Source organism: Meles meles, chromosome 18 (assembly GCF_922984935.1).
Source record: "Meles meles chromosome 18, mMelMel3.1 paternal haplotype, whole genome shotgun sequence".
In the NCBI taxonomy this organism is placed as follows: Eukaryota; Metazoa; Chordata; class Mammalia; order Carnivora; family Mustelidae; genus Meles; species Meles meles.
The window spans coordinates 24,292,332-24,312,457 of record NC_060083.1 but is presented as its reverse complement, the minus strand read 5'-3'; the positions used below and the strand labels follow the sequence as shown (position 1 = coordinate 24,312,457).

The 20,126-nt window shown below is 42.7% G+C and overlaps 1 protein-coding gene across 2 annotated transcripts; it reads right to left on the bottom strand.

Moving 5' to 3' along the window:
- Positions 1-1,558: 1,558 nt before the first annotated feature.
- On the bottom strand, positions 1,559-20,101 carry GLOD4 (glyoxalase domain containing 4). 2 transcript variants are annotated; one of them, XM_045984460.1, is made up of 9 exons: positions 19,971-20,101; positions 18,377-18,426; positions 17,491-17,611; positions 13,393-13,537; positions 8,434-8,570; positions 7,534-7,620; positions 7,149-7,262; positions 6,973-7,059; positions 1,559-1,825 (listed from the first exon to the last, which is right to left on the bottom strand). In XM_045984460.1, the coding sequence occupies exons 1-9, from the start codon at positions 20,058-20,060 to the stop codon at positions 1,760-1,762; spliced, it is 897 nt and encodes a 298-aa protein (XP_045840416.1). In that variant the 5' UTR covers positions 20,061-20,101; the 3' UTR covers positions 1,559-1,759. The 2 variants fall into 2 exon arrangements, with proteins under 2 accessions (XP_045840416.1, XP_045840417.1); XM_045984461.1 differs by lacking the exon at positions 18,377-18,426 and having other exon boundaries at positions 19,971-20,097.
- Between the last annotated feature and the right edge of the window lie 25 nt (positions 20,102-20,126).

The following is a 20,126-nucleotide window of genomic DNA, read 5'->3' as shown; positions in this document are numbered from 1 at the left end:
TATAGGAAAAAAGTGAATCAATGGTCTAGACAAGGGACATATATAACTTGGTTTGCTTTGAAACTCTGTCTCAAGACAGTTTAAGTTGAATGAAAAGTGCTGTGGAGCTGGAAAAAGATTTTTTTCTCTGGGTGAAGGTAAGATTACCCTAACAGAAGGTGAGCTGAAACCCTGAAGTTTCCTGGCAGCACCAAACATCACAGGTGATTTCATATATATTATTCTGGAACTGGTAACCTCTGAGTCAATACTTTTCAATCTCCTCAGCTTCTTGCCTAAAATCTGAACCTGGACACTACCATTTTAAACAGAGTCTCAGAGGCTGGTGTAACAACGTGATTCAAGAAGTATACTTTCAAAAACCATTTATCATAAATATGGCCAGGGGCGCCTGGGTGGTTCAGTGGGTTAAAGCCTCTGCCTTTCGCTCAGGTCATGATCCCAGGGTCCTGGGATCGAGCCCCGCATCGGGCTCTCTGCTTGGCAGGGAGCCTGCTTCCTCCTCTCTCTCTCTCTCTCTCTGCCTGCCTCTCTGCCTACTTGTGATCTCTGTCAAATTAAAAAAAAAAAAAAAATCTTTAAAAAAAAAAAAAATAAATATGGCCAATATAATTCTATTTCCAATGATTAAAATTTATTTCTTCTTTGGAACCAAATAGAAAACTACAAGAAAGCATTAAAAAGGGGCGCCTGGATGGCTCAGTCGGTTAAGCCTCTGCCTCCGGCTCAGGTCATGATCTCAGGGTCCTGGTTGCCCCACATCGGGCTCTCTGCTCAGCAGGGAGCCTGCTTCCCCCTCTATCTGCCTGCTTCTCTGCTGACTTGTGATCTCTGTAATAAGTAAATGAAATCTTAAAAAAAAAAAAATCACTGAAAAAAATTTTCAGGCTGAAGAAATAATCTAATCCATATTTAAGAAATCTAACCCATATTTAAAAAATCGAAATTCTCATGAAGATTTTAAAAAGTTATATAAGGAAAATAGCATGAAGCCAGGCATGTAGCAACATAGCACATTAGCCCCTTCCATCTGTCTTCTCTGGCTGCTCAAAATTTCAAAGCAAAGAATGTGTGGGGTGTCAGTCAAATCTCTTGATTCAAGAACAAATTTAATATATTTTTTTTTAATTTTTAAAAATTTTTTAAAGATTTTTTATTGATTTCACAGAGGAGAGAAATCACAAGTAGGCAGAGAGGCAGGCAGAGAGAGGCGGGGAGCAGGCTCCCCACCGAGCAGAGAGCCTGACACGGGGCTCGATCCCAGGACCCTGGGATCATGACCCGAGCTGAAGGCAGAGGCTTTAACCCACTGAGCCACCCAGGCGCCCCTCTTTAATATTTTTCAGTGTCAAGGCCTGCCAGAGGAAGGCATTAGAACAGCATGGTGCCGGAAGTAGTCCTGCTATAAGCTTATCAAAATTCCCTCCATTTCCAACCACAGGTAGTGTCCCACATAGCTGCCCAATCTAAAAAATAATTTATGACTAATCTAATAGAGTTACACAAAGAACGTGCCATTCCAGTAACAATGCTTATTACGGCAACAGTTCTCCTCTAACTGGATGGATAATAGGATTTTATTTCTAAAATATTATCTTAGCGCTTTCAAAGATTAAGACACACAGATTTTTACCACCCCAGCCTCCTTGCTGGTATAGGAAACAAGCAAGGTGTGAGGGTCTTTATCATGCATGGACACATCCGGCCTTGCAGGTGCTAGACAGGAATCACAAATACTTGCTCCACATCATGTCTTCTGTTACCCCGAAGCCTTTGATTTCTTGTGTCTAGCAAACCATTCATCACTTTTATCTGCCGCCATTGCCTGCAGGAAGGAGAATTGGAATACATATTTAAGCCCATAAAACAATACAGTCATTTGTACCTCATTGCACTGCCTGTGGTCTTTAACAAAAAGTGCTCATTTGGGGCGCCTGGGTGGCTCAGTGGGTTAAGCCTCTACCTTCGGCTCAGGTCATGGTCTCAGGCTCCTGGGATCAAGCTCCGCATCGGGCTCTCTGCTCAGCAGGGAGCCTGCTTCCCCCTTTCTCTCTGCCTGCCTCTCTGCCTACTGTGATCTCTGTCAAATGAATAAATAAAATCTTAAAAAAAAAAAAAGTGCTCATTCAGGGGGCACCTGGGTGGCTCAGTGGGTTGAGTGTCCGACTCTTGGTTTCAGCTCAGGTCGTGATCTCTGGGTTACAGGATCCAGCCCCACGTCAGGTTCTGCACTGAGCGTGGAGTCTGCTTTAGTTCTTGCTCCCTCTCCCCCCAGCTCATGTTCTCACTCTCCCAGATAAATAAATCTTAAAAAAAAAAAAAGCATTCATTCGGCATAGAGCATTATGTTTAATCTGACCGGATGTAAAGTATTGAGCAACTGTCTGCAGATTTTTTAAAAAGATTTTGTTTACTGGGGCGCCTGGTGGCTCAGTGGGTTGAAGCCTCTGCCTTCGGCTCAGGTCGTGGTCTCGGGGTCCTGGGATCGAGCCCCGCATCGAGCTCTCTGCTCGGCGGGGAGTCTGCTTCCTCCTCTCTCTCTGCCTGCCTCTCTGCGTACTTGTGATCTCTGTCGGTCGGGTGAATGGATAAAATCTTTAAAAAAAAAATTTTTTTTTATTTACTTTTGTGAGAGAGAGAGAGCGCGCACGCGAGAGAGTGAGAAAGCATGAGTTTGGGGGTTGAGGCAGAGGGAGAAGCAGCCTTCCTGCTGAGCAGGGAGCCTGATGTGGGACTCGATCCCAAAACCCTGGCATCATGATCCAAGCCAAAGGCAGATGTTTAACGACTGAGCTACCCAGGCGTCCCTAATTAGGGAAATTTTAATAAAACTGGATTTTAAGTGACATTAAGGATGTACTGGTGATTTTTAAAATTGTGCTAATATCAATATGGTACATAAGAAAATTCCTTGACTTTTACTTCTTTTAAATAATTTAAAAATGTATAAAATACTGGGGTGCTTGGGTGGCTCGGTCAGTTAAGCATCTGCCTTCATTTGCCATCCCTCCTGGTAGTATCAGCTTTCTAAAGCATAAATCCAGTCACTTCAAAAACTGTTTAATCTTCTCAGAGTCCTGGGATCGAGCCCCACATAAAGCTTCTTGCTTGGTGGAAAGTCTGCTTCTCCCTCTCCCTTTGCCCCTCCCCAGTTCATGGGCACATGCAGGCAAGCACTCTCTCTCAAATACATCTTTAAAAAAAATCAAAATGTATAAAATACTTAAGTACTTAGGGTTGAAACAACACAGCGTCTAAGATTTGCCTTAGAATTCCCTAGCGAAAAAGGGGCGCCTGGGTGGCTCAGATGGTTAAGCATCGCCTTTGGCTCAGGTCATGATCCCGAGGTCTTGGGATTGAGCCCCACATGGCTCAGCAGGGAGTCTGCTGCTCCCTCTCCCTCTGCCTCTCCCCCTGCTCATGCTTTTTCTCTCTCAAATGAATAATCAAAAAAATCTTGGGGGTGGGGTAGGGAAAGAATTCCCTAGCCAAAAAAAGTGGGGTGGGAAGGAATGATGAAAAATTACAGCAGTGTTGATTAGTGACAGTCACACAGAGATTTGTTGTACTCTCCTGTGTATTTTTGGAATTTTTAATCACCAAATATTATAAATAAAATCTATTCTAGAAAGAAATGGACAAAAGACTTGAACATATAATTCGTAAAGGAAGGTGTGCAAACAGCCAATAAACATACACAAAGGTGCTGAAGGTCAGCAGTTATCAGGGAAATGCAAATTAGAACCACGATGAGAAGCCATTTCATCGTGATGAGAAGCCATTTCATCGCGACGAGAAGCCATTTTACACATTCTAGGGCAGCTAAAACAAAAACCCGGAAAAACACAAATGCCGATGAGGGTATGGAATAGGTGGAACTCTCAGACACATACATGGCTGACAGGAGAGTAAAATGGGCCAATCACTTTGGACAACTGTTTGGCAGTTTTTCATAAAGTAAAAGCAATTCCACTCCTAATGATTACCTAGGGGAAATGAAACACGTCTATAAGATTGACACAAGAATGTTCACAGCAGTCTTCCTTATTGTGGATAAAATCTGGAAACAACTCAAATATCCACCATCAGAAGAATGGATAAGCAAATTGTTGTATTTATAAAACTGAAAACCACTCAGCAATAAAAAAAAGAGAAAAAAAAAGAACTCTGACGTGTGTATTACATAGAAGAATCTCAAAAATGTTACGCTGGGTGACAGAAGCCAGGCACAAAAGAATACCTACTGAATGATTTCATTCATATGACGTTCAAAGACAAAAATAATGTGACACTCAGTATAATACTTACTTCTGGGAGGCAGCGGTGAGAATTAGCTGGAAATGGGCATGGGAGAACTTTCTACAATGATGAAAATGCTCTATATTTTGAACAGTGGTTGTATGAGAATATTTAGCTGTCAAAACTCATCAGACAGAATACCGAATTTCTGTTCATTTATATTTCGTGTATACTTTACCTCAGTAACAACAAAAAAATACTTGTTTAGAGCTTAGGGAGGAGTAGGAACTAGAAATTAGGAAGTCAGAGAATGGATGATGGTTGCAGCTCAGAGAAGAAGTGACCAGAGTAGTAGGTAACTTCTACTCAGAGAAGATGAAAAATGTGGAATGAAAGTAAAAGACAGCTAAAGTGGGGCTGTGGGTAAATCGTTCTGGAATGAGACAGAAAGATGTGCTTGTGTCTGGGAAGCTGTCAGGGAGATATGAAAATGGCAGCATCTCTAAGACAAAGAAGAGAACTTGACAGAAGAGGAAGTTCGTGATATGAAAAAGCAAGGAGGAAAAAGTCGAACAAATGTGCCAACTGGGAGGTGTCCGGGATTCTATTTTCCTTTACGATAAAATTTATTAATGCTATATATTTTATTTCCTGCTTTAATTAAATTGAATGTCTCTTATAATGTCAGCAGTTTGCCATGCTCTGTAAACCACACAACCATCCTATGAGGTACATAACTTTTTCTCAAATTTCCAGGTAAGAAAACTAAAGCCTAAGGGATCTTGGCTGGCTCAGTTGGTAAAGCATGTGACTCTTTTTTTTTTTTTTTTTTTTAGATTTTATTTATTTATTTGACAGACAGAGATCACAAGTAGGGAGAGAGGCAGGCAGAGAGAGGAGGAAGCAGGCTCCCTGCCAAGCAGAGAGCCCGATGCGGGGCTCGATCCCAGGACTCTGGGATCATGACCTGAGCGAAAGGCAGAGGCTTTAACCCACTGAGCCACCCAGGCACCCCAGCATGTGACTCTTGATCTTGGGGTTGCGAGTTCAAACTCCATGTAGGGCACAGAGATTACGTAAAACAAAATAAAATAAAACCAGCAAAACTGAAGTTCAGAGAATTTAAGTAAATTACTTACAGTCAATCACACAGATAGTAAGTGAAGAGCCAGTGGTTCATTCCCTGAATCATCAACAGAGCATTCACTAAGTTCCTACCACACACCAGGTATGTGCTAGAAGCTGGGGTACAATGATGGCTTTGGATGTTGATTAAAGACTGAGTTTGATGAGGATAGAAAAGTAGTTGCTGGACTTGGCAAGATGAAGTCACGGGTGATATCAACAGGAGCATTCCCCTGAGTGACAGGAGCCAGTGCAGAACAGACTCAGGTGTGAAGGGAAGGTAAGAAGGAGAAACAGAGTGTAGGCAGATTTTTTAAAAAGAACTGTAGAGAAGGGATATGGGGCAAAAGACTTGTAAAAGATGAGAGACATGAAACCTCGTTTGCATGCTGAAGAGAACGATTCACTAGAAAGGAAGGGACTGCCACGTACACTGGAGATGAGAGGATCAAGAGAGCTAAAGAAGCAGGGGGGTGTATCCAGGCCTTTCCCCTCGTTGAGCAGAATCATGATGCACGGGGCAGGAGTGGTTCCCCAGGCAGCGTGAGCAAGTGCGAAGGCATGAATGCTATACCCAGTTAAGAGTCATTTGGGTGCTGGGGCGCCTGGATGGCTTGGTCAGTAGAGTGTGCAACTCTTAATGTTGGAGTCTTGAGTTCGAGCCCTATGCTGGGTGTAGAGACTCCTTAAAAAAAAAAAATATTTTAGGGGCGCCTGGCTGCCCAGGCGGTAGAGCATGTGACTCTTGATCTTGGAGTTGTGTGTTCAAGCTCCACGTTGAGTGTAGAGATTACTTATTAATAAAATGTTTGGTTTTTTTTTAAGATTTTATTTAGGGGCGACTGGGTGGCTCGGTGGGTTAAGCCTCTGCCTTTGGCTCAGGTCATGATCTCAGGGTCCTGGGATGGAGCCCCACGTCAGGCTCTCTGCTCAGCGGGGAGCCTGCTTCCTCCTCTCTCCCTGCCTGCCTCTCTGCCTACTTGTGATCTCTGTCAAATAAATAAATCAAAATCTTGAAAAAAAAAAAGATTTTATTTATTTTTTTGACAGAGAGAGATATACCGAGAGAAGAAACACAAGCAGGGGGAGTGGGAGAGGGAGAACAGGCTTCCCATCGAGCAGGGAGCCCAATGAAGGGCTTGATTCCGGGATGCTGGGATCATGATCTAAGCCAAGGCAGAAGCTCAATGACTGAGCCACCCAGGTGTCCATAACATCTTTTTTTTTTTTTAAAGATTTAATTTATTTATTTAAGAGAGACACAGCGCACAAGCAGGGGGAGCATCAGGCAGAGGGAAAAGGGAGAAGCAGGCTCCCCGCTGAGCAGGGAGCCCCATGTGGGGTTTGATCCAAGGACTCTGGAATCATGATTTGAGTTGAAGACAGAACGTTTAACTAACTGAGCCACTCAGGCGCCCCACTTAAAAATAAAATCTTTTTTAAAAAAGAGTCATATGGGTAGCAATGAAGACACATGTTCCTGGCTCAAAGGTCACCCTCCCGCCAAAAGGACACAGCACTGGACCCTCCTGCTTCAGCCCTTCCCCCACACACTTAACACTATCCCCTGTAGGCCTATGGGGATACAAAGTCAGAAATGAGACTCACTTCATCCAACAATTTGCCTCCCTCTGGATCCATCTTAGAAAGTTCTCGAAATGCTTCATCCCCCACAAAGCAAATTTCATGTCCATCCTACATCGATAAAGAGAAAAGAAATCTGGCAAAAAGACACCTTGAAGAAACCCCTGGTGCAGCCCATCCCTTTCCTGAGTAATACTTACAGGGTCAGCCAGAATGACCACTTGTACCGTTGCTTTCCCTGGCGTATCCAGACTCACCAGGGGAGTCAGAATCTTCTGGTTCTCCCTTTTCATCAAGTCTTCTAAGTCCAGTAACTGGAGGAAGATAAAGAGGGAAAGCGAGCAAGGGGTCATGTACCGCTCCCACACTATGGTCCTCGTCAGCCCTAGGGGAGTATCAGATCAATCAGAGAGAACCCAGGCACCACTTGTTTGATTTTATTATCTCAGCCACTCTTGAGACAACTGGTGAACTTGATACCAAGCCACAATTGGAATGAACCTAAAGAAGGGAGGGTTGAAGTTCTTAGCTGATTCAACTGGCTAGTCCCAGACCTTATACAAAAGATCCAGGAACAAGCATTACCTCTTTCTGGGGGCAAGAAAAGGCAATTCTTCCAAAAGCTGCTGCATGATCAACTCTACCCTTGATACCCTGCAGCTCCAGCTTACACTGAAAAGAAGAAAGAAAGTGGGTCTAGTTTTTTGGAACAGGTTATGTGGTTAAAAGAAAAAAAAATCAAACAGTACTAAAGGAATAAAGTAAAAATTATCTTTCTTGTCTACTCTCTCCCAGAGGCTTCCTGTGTGTCCTGCTACACACATGGCATGCACAGATTTTTTTTTTAATACAAACAGTAGCATCATTTACACATTATTCTGTCCCTTGCTTTTATCCAATGTTACTCCGTTGGCACATAACAACTCACCCTATTCTTTCTGATAGCTGCACAGTAATCCACTCTATGGAGTGGATTAAACCAAATTATTGGTTTAATTATTTATTTAACCAAAAAATATTAAGCTATGCCTCTAATGCACAGGACATTGAGGTTATTTCTTATCTTTTGCTATTTCAATGCTGGAACAGATAACCTTTTACACATTTCCTTGCACACATGAATGGTGAGTATGGCTGTGAAATAAATTCCTATGAGTCCATGTGCTGGGTCAGAGTGCAAGGACTAAATCATGTTCAGATGCTAAGTTATTAAAAAAAAAAAAGATAAAACAGATTATCATTATAGTACTAGATGTTGTCTCCCTCTGTTCTGACTCAGCAATTCCATTTCTGAAAGGCTATATCCCCAAATATAAACAGAGGTAGTATCTGGGTGATGAGGTTATCAGCAATTTTTATTTTCTTCTTTCTGTTATCTCTGTAAATATTGAATCACTGTGAAAAAACTCTGAGAATAACCTTCATGTAACCTCGTTTATAAGCCAAACTCAAAGTAACAGATTACTTCTCTCCAAGATCACTCACCTGGTTATCAGCATAGCCCAGCAAAGCCCTTTGCTTCTCTTCATTTTTTTCATAAATTTTCATTCCCAGTAGATTAGACCAGTAGTTCAAGGACTTCTTAAGATCAGACACTGCTAGAGTTACTTTCAATATAGGATCTGGAGAGTAATAAAACAATAGCAATTTATAGATCAGTGCAATGGAATTGAAGAAAGACTAAATCAGGCCTGAGTGTATGTAAGAACTTAGTTTATTTTTTTCTGAAGATTTTATTTATTTGACAGAGAAAGAGGAAGAGAAAGTGTGCACACAAGCAGGGGCAACAGAGGGAGAGGGAGAAGCTGGCTTCCTGTGGAGCAGGGAGTCCTATGTGGGGTTCAATCCCAGGACCCCAGGAATATGACCTGAGCAGAAGGCAGTCGCTTACCTAATTGAGTACCCAGGTGCCCCAGAAACTTAGTTTATTTATTTTTTTTAATATTTTATTTATTTGACAGAGAGAAATCACAACTAGGCAGAGACAGGCAGAGAGATTGGAGGAAGCAGGCTCCCTGCAGAGCAGAGAGCCCGATGCAGGGCTCGATCCCAAGACCCTGGGATCATGACCTGAGCCGAAGGCAGAGGCTTTAACCCACTGAGCCACCCAGGTGCCCCAGAAACTTAGTTTATGATAAGAAAGGGATTTTAGGCTTAAGAATTAAGTTTAAAGAATGAAACCATGAAAATACTAAAAACAGGTCATTATTGCTACAGCTTGGGGGTGGAAAAGTTTTTTTTAAAAACCTGACACCAGAGATAGAAAAACCATGAAGGAAAAAATATACTAGGTTAGTTGCATGAAATGGAAAATACCTAGGCAATAACCACCAAAAAAAAAAAAAAAAAAGAAAAAGAAAAAAATTGCATTCAAAGAATAAATGACAAAGTAGGAAACATTTTTGCAACGTATATGATAAGAAGTCCTTAATATTTAAATAATTTCAAACATTATTAGGAAAAAGATGAACATTCTAGAAAAAAATAGGTAAAAAAAGCACAAAGTGGTAATCCACAAAGAATGAAGTGGAATGGTCAATGAACATACAAAAAAAATTCAACCTCACAAATAATCAAATAAATTAGAATTAAAACATTTTGTTATTTCATTGGCAAATAATTTTAAAAGTACAGTGTTAGGGGCACCTGGGAGGCTCAGTGGGTTAAGCCTCTGCCTTCAGCTCAGGTCATGATCTCACAGTCCTGGGATCGAGCCCCGCGTCCGGCTCTCTGCTCAGTGGAGCCTGCTTCCCCCTCTCTTTCTCTGCCTGCCTCTCTGCCTACTTGTGATCTCTGTCTGTCAAATAAATAAATAAAATCTTAAAAAAAAAAAAAGTACAGTGTTAACTGTGATAGGGCAGGGGGAAAAAAATCACAATCATATAATACTGGCAGAGGGCAAACTAGAACACTTCTGGGCAACAATTTGACAGAATGTACCCAAAGCCTAAAAAATGTAAACAGCTTTTCAAAGAGCAATCCTATTATCACCAATTGAAGAAGTAATTGCAAATGTATGAAGCCCTTTCAGGACAAAGACATTCTTTTTTTTTTTTTTTTTTTTTAAGATTTTATTTATTTATTTAACAGAGAGAAATCACAAGAGAGGCAGGCAGAGAGAGAGGAAGGGAAGCAGGCTCTCCACTGAGCAGAGAGCCCGATGCGGGACTCGATCCCAGGACCCCGAGATCATGACCTGAGCCGAAGGCAGCGGCTTAACCCACTAAGCCACCCAGGCGCCCAGGACAAAGACATTCTTTACAGCACTGCTCATAACAGTGAAACATAGGGACAACACAAATATCCAACATTTAGACAACGGTTTAATCTTCCCACCATGTAATAACGGTAATAATAATGGAATCGTTACAAGGGAACATATGACATATAGATTTTTTTTGGATAAATGACTGGAAAAATACACTCTAAAATGTTAATAGTGATTATCTGGCTATGTGGGCACTGTTTTCTTCTTTCTTCTTCTTGGCTTATCTGTCTAGGGAAAAATATCTATTTTTTGCAAAACGGGTAAAAGTTAAACTAAAACATTTAACATCATTGGAAATTTTTATATTGTAAGGTGACCTTCTGAAGAGCTGCTCTATGATAAATTCAGTATATTCTTCTTTGGTTTTCATTGCCTCAGCCCCATTTGCTAGAAGAACAGCAATACCATGACAAAGGCAAAATGTTTCTCACAGATGCCTCTGCCTACCAGACTGTTCCTTTTCCCTGTTCATTGAGAAATCAACAAATTCCAGCCAGCTGACTCCCTGAAGGATGAAGGACAGGAATGGTAACAAGTGGATGAGACTACCCAGGACCCAGTGAGTGAAAGGAAGGCTGGACACCAGCTAGACTGATAGATCTGACTCGATTACCAAATGGAAATTAATGCCACAAAGGTATTATCATTCCAAAGAACAAAAACATCTTGGGATTGTGGGGCTCTCCATTTTTTACGTATCTTTTAAAATTTATTTTTATTTTTTTAAAGATTTTATTTATTTATGGGCGCCTGGGTGTCTCAGTGGGTTAAGCCTCTGCCTTCGGCTCAGGTCATGATCTCAGGGTCCTGGGACTGAGCCTCACACTGGGCTCCCTGCTCAGCAGGGAGCCTGCTTCCCCCCCCCCACCCCCCGCCGCCTTCTCTCTGCCTACTTGTGATTTCTCTCTCTGTCAAATAAATAAATAAAATCTTTTTTTTTTAAGATTTTATTTATTTGACAGAGGGAGAGATCATAAGTGGGCACCAGAGAGGATGCGGAGAAAGGGGAGCCCTCCTACACTGTTGGTGGGAATGCAAGCTGGTGCAACCACTATGGAAAACAGCATGGAGGTTCCTCAAAAAGTTGAAAATAGAGCTACCCTACGACCCAGTAAATACTACTGGGTATTTACCCTAAAGATACAAATGTAGTGATCCGAAGGGGCACGTGCACCTGAATGTTTATAGCAGCAAAGTCCACAATAGCCAAACTATGGAAAGAACCTAGATGTCCATCAACAGATGAATGGATAAAGAAGATATGGTATATATACACAATGGAATACTATAGAGCCTTCAAAAGAAATGAAATCTTGCCATTTCCAATGACATGGTTGGAACTAGAGGGTATTATGCTTAGCGAAATAAGTCAATCGGAGAAAGACAACTATCATATGATCTCCCTGATATGAGGAAGGGGAGATGCAACGTGGGAAGGTTTGGGGGTAGGAAAAGAATAAATGAATAGGATTCATTTATCAAGATGGGATTGGGAGGGAGACAAACCATAAGAGACTCTTAATCTCACAAAACAAACTTAGGGTTGCCAGAGGGAGGGGGGTAGGGAAAGGGTGGTTGGTTATGGACACTGGGGAGGGTATATGCTATGGTGAGTGCTGTGAAGTGTGTAAACCTGGTGATTCACAGACCTGTACCCCCGGGGCTAATAATACATTATATGTTAATAAAAAAATTAAAAAATTAAAAAAAATCTTTCACTGTCCACAAAACAAAGAATAGACTCTTTCGAAAGGCTTATAAAATGTGACCATCTGCCAGTAAGTCCTACAGCACCAGTCTAACCTCCCACACTGGAACAGATCGTTATTTCCTTTGCCGAGCTCCAGATGAAAAGCAAGTAGCACTGCACACACAATCAGACTCAGTAGGAGGGGCATTTGAGAGCTGAGGCAGACTAGTGGAAGGAAGAGAATATGTGTGTCCCATCTCAGGTCCACTTAAGGAAGCCTGCCCACGCACTGAAATGGCAGGGAGAACTGCCTTTGCTATTCACTGGTGTTTTTCTCTGCTATTGTTTTTCTTTTGGCAGAGCGGAGAGCAGAAGGTGCAGGGATTACACATAGGATGAGGATGGTTCTTCAGTAAACGAAACATGTTGTGCAAAGTTTCTTTCCACATGGCAGTCAGCGTGCTGGGCCTTTCACTTCCCTTCCATCCTCACTCACCTAGCGCCAGCACTATGGTTTGCGAAACTGACCTCAGCGGGAGAGAGAAGACCAACCAGTCTAAGGATAAACCTATTTGCCTTAGCAATGATTCATTCAGGAGCAGGATTATGAATCAAACCTGACCAGGAAGTCTGCAGGAAACTTCCAGAAGAGTTTTGCTCTGCTCTTAATAAAAGCAACAGGAAGTCAGTCTCTCCTGCCATATGAGAATGTGGAAGCAGGAAGCCCCAGTTGCTACTGGCAGCCACCCAACAACCACAAGGGAACCGGCTCTAGAAGTAGACCCCTGCAGACAAGAGGATGGAGAGAGAGAGAAAAGTTGGATTCTTGATGCCATTGTTGAGCTGCTGAATCAGCTAACCTACAGAATACCTGCTCTGTCAGCTATTTTCTTATTGTCCACGCTATTTTGAGATCGGTTTTCTGTTACAGCTGAAACAGATATACTCCCAACAGAACAGAATCAGAACCAGTTAGATCCCCTAGGATTATGCACTAAAGTACTAATATGAAAATATGATCTCTTGGGGTGCCTGGGTGGCTCAGCTGTTTAAGTGTCGAATTTTTTTTTATTTCATCTTAGGTCATGATCTCAGGGCTGTAAGATCGAACCCCACATAGGGCTTGATACTGAGTGTGGAGCCTGCTTAAGATTCTCCCTCTCCAAGGATGTCTGGGTGGCACAGTTGGTTAAGCATCTGCCTTTAGCTCGGGTCATGATCCCAGGGTCCTGGGATCAAGTCCTGCACTGGACTCCTTGCTTGGCAGGGAGCCTGCTTCTCCCTCTACTGTTCCTCCTCCTGCGTGCTCTCTCTCAGTCACTCTCTAAAAAGAAAAAAAAAGATTTCTCAAAAAATAAGAAATATTGGCTCAGAAGAGATATGATGTCAATATAGAAACTCCACAGGAGAAAGAGATCTGGTTCCTCTCTCCTTTCATCAAAGATAGTGTTACACGGAGGGCTTTTATTAGTCCCAGTATAATTACCTGACTGAGGTGGGTTGTGATTCTGCAAATAGAACTTATATCCTCCTGGGGCCTTGATTTCAAAAACACCTTCTGTAACTTCACTGAGTGGCCACTCCAGCTTCCTGGCATTGCTGACAGCCTGGCTAGAAGCGAGTGTGATACCCTATGACAAAAAACAGTATTACACAAGATAATGAGGCAAAACCCCACTACCTTTACATCATGTCACCTAAGATTTAATTGGCATTCAAAATTTTCTTCTAGTGATTTTTAAAAAGATTTTATTTATTTGAGAGACAGAGAGCAAGCACAAGCAGGGGGAGCAGCAGAGGGAAAGGAAGAAGCAGGCCCCTTAACCTGGGGCTCCATCCCAGGACCCTGGGTCATGACCTGAGGCAAAGGTAGACGCTTAACTGACTGAGCCACCCAGGCGCCCTGAGAAGTTTGACCATTTTAAAACCAAAGATACTTTCTTTTAATTTTAACGATCTAGTCAGAGAAATCTTGATTTTACCTTGGCCTGCCAGCTACCTACTTGAGATTCTATTTTTATTTTTGCCTTTAAAAAAAAAAAATTTGGGTGCCTGGGTGGTTCAGTCGGTTAAGTGTCTGCCTTCAGCTCAGGTCATGATCCCAGGGTCCTGAATTTGAGTCCCATGTCGGGTCCTCTGCTCCTCAGGGAGTCTGCTTCTCCCTCTGCCCCTCCCCACCACTTGTTCTCTCAAGCTCTCTCTCTCTCTCTCAAATAAATAAATACAATCTTTAAAAAATTTAAAAATTTAAATCTAGGTATTACTTAAATTTGATCACAAATATCTAAAAATGTACACTACACCTTCTGATAAGACCAGCTGTAGTTCTAACTGGGATTATCGTAACAACCTCTCTTTCCCTGAGTTTTCAATTCATCACCCACTCTGTAGCCAAAGTAAATTTTCTGATGCATACTCTACTCTCAAGACAGCAACCCTATGTTGTATTTCCCCTGCTTAAAACCCTTGATAGCTCATAGTTTCACTCAGGGATGGCTTCTAACAGCCTGAAAGGCCCAACACAACCTGATCCCATGGTTTCTGACCCATCTCCTCCCACTTTCCCCTTGTTCCGTCTATTATAGCCAACCTGGCCTCCCTGCATTTTTTTGGAACATGCCAGGTGCTGTCTGAGGGCTTTTGCATAGCCTGTTCTATCTGGATTGCTCTCCCCTGCAATACCCACATGGCTAACTAACTCTCTTCTCTCACATGAGTTTTTCCACAAATGTCCCCTCCTCCCTGATACCCACCCTCAACATCCTCCTTAAAATTAAAACCAGTCATTTGTCCCATACTCCCCATCTCCCTTCCTCTGCTGTTCTTTTCCAATAACAACGATCACCTTTAAAACAACACAGAACGATTTATTTATTCTACTTATTATATATTGTCTGTCAGGCCCTGATTCCCTCCCCTGACAGACATAGATTTTGCCCATTTTGTTCACTGGTTATCCAAACTTCCTGGAACCGTGCCTGGCACATAGCAGACACTCAATAAATATTTGTTGTATGAATAAATACCATCATACATAATTTAATACAGGTCATTTCACACATGTTGTTAACATACATGTAAACTAAATTCCTAGGTGTGAAACTGCAAGGACCAAGGTCAAATGCATTATTTTGATACCGCCAAACTGACGCTGTAGTAATATATGCTCTTATAAAAGTAATGTATGAGAGTGGCAGTTGGCTAACACCCTTTTTAACACAGTGTGCTATCATACTTCTTGATTTTTGTCAATCTGATTGGTGACAAATGGCACCTTGGCAGTTGAACATCTTTTTCAATGTCTGAGAGACATTTCTGAATCATTTTCTATGGCTCTCTGTTCAGTTTTTGCCCCTTTAAAAAAATTAAGTTGTTGATAATTTGTTTTAAAAGATTTATTTGAGAGAGAAAGACAGACAGACAGAGGGGGGGGAAGGACAGAGGAAGAGGGAGAGAATCTCAAGCAGACTCCCAGCTGAGTAGAGAGCTGGAAGCAGGGCTCAATCTCATGACCCTGAGATCAGAAGCCAAAATCAGGAGTTGGACACTAAGCAAGTAGGCCACCCAGGTGCCCCTGGATCCTCTTCTTTTTAATGTATGGGAATTCTTTATATAAATGGGAGTTCTATGTAACCTGTTTTTCTTTTTGTGGAGCCCAGAGTTTCCTTTTATTAGGGATATTTTATTACCAGAGTCTCTTAGGAAGACCCACAGTGGAGCAGCCCCACTGTTCTCCACCTACATGACCTCTAACCCCTGCAGCACCATCAGTCAACATCTGACTTGAGCTGGTGACATGATGATGGTGCCAAGATGCTTTTGCTCTTTCTTCCTCTCCCTGATTTAGATTTGGAGAGTAAGGAAAAGATAAGAAGAAACATGAAGAAATTTTCATTTACACTCAATCACCAAATCCTATTAACTCTACCTCCTAAACATCTCTCAAATCCACCCAGGTCTCTCCATCTCCCACTACTGCGTGAGTTAAGGGACTTTGAGTCCCTTGCTGTACTACCCTTTGAGCTAGTTTCCTCACTTCCAGTTTTGCTTTCTTCGAAACCAGAACCCATGCTCCAGCCAGGGGAATTCTCGCCCACAACGCATACTGTGTCGCTCCCCTGCTTCAAAAATGGCTTCACTCTGTTTTTAGGATAAAGTGGAAACACCCTACTCTGATGGCCCCAGCTTATTTCTCCAGCCTCATCTTTGCCCACATACATCCACCTATACTTTTTCCAATCTTGGCACTAATCGCACTAATTAGTCTCTTTCCTTGTTTCCCCCACCCGACAGGAAGCCCCTTAGGCCAGGGAACATGTTTCACTCTGCTGAAACCACAGGACCTAACCAGGTAAGTCACAATAAATATAAATATAGTAAGTATACATGTACTTATATATAACTATATATAAGTATAGTAACTATAAATATAAACAATATAGTAAGTCGCATAAATATCTGTAAAATGAATAAATTAGGGCTACCTGGGTGGCTCAGTCAGTTAAGCATCTGACTCTTGATTTCAGCTCCGGTCATGATCTTACAGTTGTGAGATCACGCCCCTCATTAGGCTCTGAGCTGGGCGTGGAGCCTGCTTAAGACTCTCTCTCTCGGGGTGCCTGGGTGGCTCAGTGGGTTAAAGCCTCTGCCTTCGGCTCAGACCATGATCTCACGGTCCTGGGATCGAGTCCCGCATCTGACTCTCTGCTCAAGGGGGAGCCTGCTTCCCCCCCCTCTCTCTGCCTGCCTCTCTGCCTGTGATCTGTCAAATAAAGAAATAAAATCTTAAAAAAAAAAAAAAGACTCTCTCCCTAATAAAAATAAATGAGTAAAGACATGAAGAATGAGAAAAAGAAAAACAGACACTAATTATGTTAAATCTGAACTATCCTTTTCATTTACAAAACACTTTTACAGATATTGAGTCATAAAAATTCCATTTAAATGTCATTATTATTTTAACATGAGTTAAGAGTAATAACAGAATCAACTGACCAAAATAACATCTAGCAGATTTGCTCCGCAGATCCTGAGAGAAAACTGGCTACTTCTATCTCACCGTGTACTTGGACCCAGTGGCGTTCTATGTAGCACGTAGTAGCTGCTCAATAAGAGGCAGATCCTTTAACTATTAGATGCATAGTGCCTTGAACTCTTGCATGAATGAAGCAATGAATGCAGTATATGCAATGCTTCTCTCTCTTTCTCCTGAAAAGCTTCTCCTGTTTTTCTCTGATTAGCACTGCCATAATAGCAGAGCCCAATCCTAATGGTTCATTAGAGAGAAAATATTTCTCTGTTTGATGAACAGGACCTGCTTGAGCAGACCAATGACTCCGGTCCTTCTATCTCTCAAGGTTCAGTCATTCCCCTAAAGGAGTCTTGTCTCTGTCAAAGCTGTCTCTAAGTCTTGAGTCTGCCTCCTACTGAACACTGGAAGAACCCATTTCCTCCCAAAGCAGCTCTGAGACAGGTGCACAAGCATTAATCTGCACTCAAAAGCCATCAACTGAGCAGTCATCATACTTAATAAATACTCAATAAAAGGCACAGCCAAAATCTGCTCAAACAAAATGCCATTTACCATGAAGTCATTGCCAAGCTTGTAGTGTCCAACGCCATAATTGTAGGTCAGTTCTGCGACAAAATGATCATCCTCAGGTCCAAATCCCACCATTGTCTTACTCCATTTCCCATCATAAGGCCTAGAAAGATGTAAGTAAATGAATCCAGTGAATACAGACAAAATCTGCATCAGGCCTCCTCTCAGGAACTCTCGGGACAGAACAGTGGGCAGTCCCCTCTGGTCCTCCAAGTACCTGTAAGGATGTGATGACCTCTCAGTTGTTGCTAAAAGCAGCTTGGACAGTGCTCATGGGCCCCACCACCAGAAACTCCAAAGATCACCTGTCTGGCACTTATTTGAGGGAAGGATTTGTTTACCTTTTCTTTAAAGCAGGGGGCATACTCCTATAAAGATACTTCTCCAACCGGACCTTTATATTTTTCCATCTCTCAACAAGCATGCAATTCTCATTAGGCCTTGGAATTTTCCAGTTTGCTATGGCTACTAAGCTAAAACACTCAATAAGACATTGCTTCATTTAGGGCCACTGGGTGGCTCAGTCAGTTAAGCATCTGCCTTCGGCTCAGGTTATGGTCCCAGGGTCCTGGGATCGAGGACTGCGCTGGGCTCCCTGCTCAGGGGAAGTCTGCTTCTCCCTCTCCCTGCTGCTCCCCTTGCTTGTACTCTCGCTCTCCCTCTGTCAAATAAATAAATAAAATCTTAAAAAAAAAAAAATACAATGATTCATTTAGAGGATACACTTACTTGTGTTTTTTAGAGCTGCACCTTAATTTATTGATTCCTGAATTTATTCTACTGCCTTATACTCACTTCAAACAACTTTCTTCTGTTCTCCAAAGGTATTCAGAGCCTAAAGGAGATTTTAAGAAACAAGGTGTCATACCCATTACAGGTAGCTTTGCAGCCTTCTTCAAATTCCTCATGCCGCAGAATCTGATAAGGAAATTAGAATACCAAGAGTCAGGCAAACAAGATTGTGAAATCTACTTAGATTTGGAAGCAGCACTGTGAAGTTAAAACCGACACCACCACCCAGAAAACCAAAGGATGGCCTCCAGCATTAGAGAATTCTGATTTGGAATCCTGGCTGTCACTCAATAGTTGTCTGAGATTGAGAACGTTGCCTGAGAATGTTGCTTAGGGCCTGAGTCTCCCCATGTGTTGTGAGAATAGATATACTTATTACACCATTTGACACAGAACCCCACACACAGTAGCCTCTCAATGTCTTAAGTTTCTATTCTCCTTTTTTTTTTTAAGATTTTATTTATTCATTTGACAGAGATCACAAGTAGGCAGAAAGGCAGGCAGAGAGAGAGGAGGAAGCAGGCTCCCCGCGGAGCAGAGAGCCCGATGTGGGGCTTGATCCCAGGACCCTGAGATCAAGACCTGAGCCGAAGGCAGAGGCTTAACCCACTGAGCCACCCAGGCGCCCCTCCTGTAGTAATTTTTAATAATACTAGTAGCTACTACTTATATAATACATATGATGTATCAGATATTAAGTGTTTAATCTTCACAACTACCCTTTAATCAATGAGGAAACACATTAAGGGAGAGTTTTGTGGTTTTTCATCACTTACGAAGTTTTCACTTCCATTACTGTTAGCTATGTACAAACCAAACTGTCATCTCCACCCCTATCCTAGGCCAGAAGCTTTAGTTGAGGACAGATACTAAGGTCATGTTCATCTTTGCCACCAAAGCTGTCACCAACACAGGACCATAAAGCACAGACGATAGATTTTAAGTGACTGATGAATTCAGGTAACTCCCTTGCCCTCTACATCTTCTGCACTCTCCACATTAAATTGCACTCTTGCACCTCTAAAGCCCTGGCTTATCGGGAGCTCCCCAATAGCTTCCACCTGCATTTGCCACCCAGGTGATCCCTGCAGAATCACAGCCACTCAGGGCTGGAGAGGCCACTTCCGGGTCTTGGAGACAATGGGTTCTGACTTCACACTTAGATCTGGACTGTTGAGAGGAGGGCCGGAGCATTCACCGGGAGACCGAATACCCGTAAGAGACTATTCAAAGCAGGCCTCAGAGAAGCAGAGCTCTACACAGGCAGATTAATTTAGCCGAAAGGCTCCAAACCGGAAGAGATTGGGTTATTGTTCATTGGGAGAGTACTATATTACTTTCTGTTTACTGTCTTTCCCACTAGACTGGAAAGTCCACGAGGGCAGAGCCTCAATATTTGTGAATGAACTCAAATGAAACAAACGTGTGTGGGGACACAGTCGGCGATTAATAAAGACCCCTTCCAAGATCACCAACCCAACCAGCAACATACAACGCTTCCTGAAGCTGAAAACCCGACAGGGCTAATGGGGAGTCCAGGGCAAAGGTCGGACACCTGGGCGCCATCGGAGATTCAAGACACACCCAATTGTCCCCTTCTTGGGCCAATGGGGCGCAGCGAACCCGGCCACCCACCCTCGCGCCCCAGCCCCTCTCGGCCCCGTCTGCACCTTCATCCCCAGGACATCGCGAAAGAAACGCGCCGTCTGGAAGCGGTTTCCCACTTTGAAGACGAAGTGCAAAGCTCGACGAGTAGCCATAGCTACCAACGCCACAAGTCCGGCAGAACTTGAAGCCGGCCAGCCCGCAGATGCGCAGACGGGTCG

Bases quoted from the DNA above. Each gene is read 5' to 3' on its own strand.
- GLOD4 (XM_045984460.1), bottom strand. From the start codon at position 20,060: ATGGCTACTCGTCGAGCTTTGCACTTCGTCTTCAAAGTGGGAAACCGC. The intron at 17,612-18,376 runs GTATGACACCTT...ACATCTTTCTAG, and splicing joins TGCAAAGCTACCTGTAATGG to GCCTTATGATGGGAAATGGA. The intron at 7,263-7,533 runs GTAATGCTTGTT...ATCTTCCTCCAG, and splicing joins TTTCTTGCCCCCAGAAAGAG to TTACTGGACTTAGAAGACTT.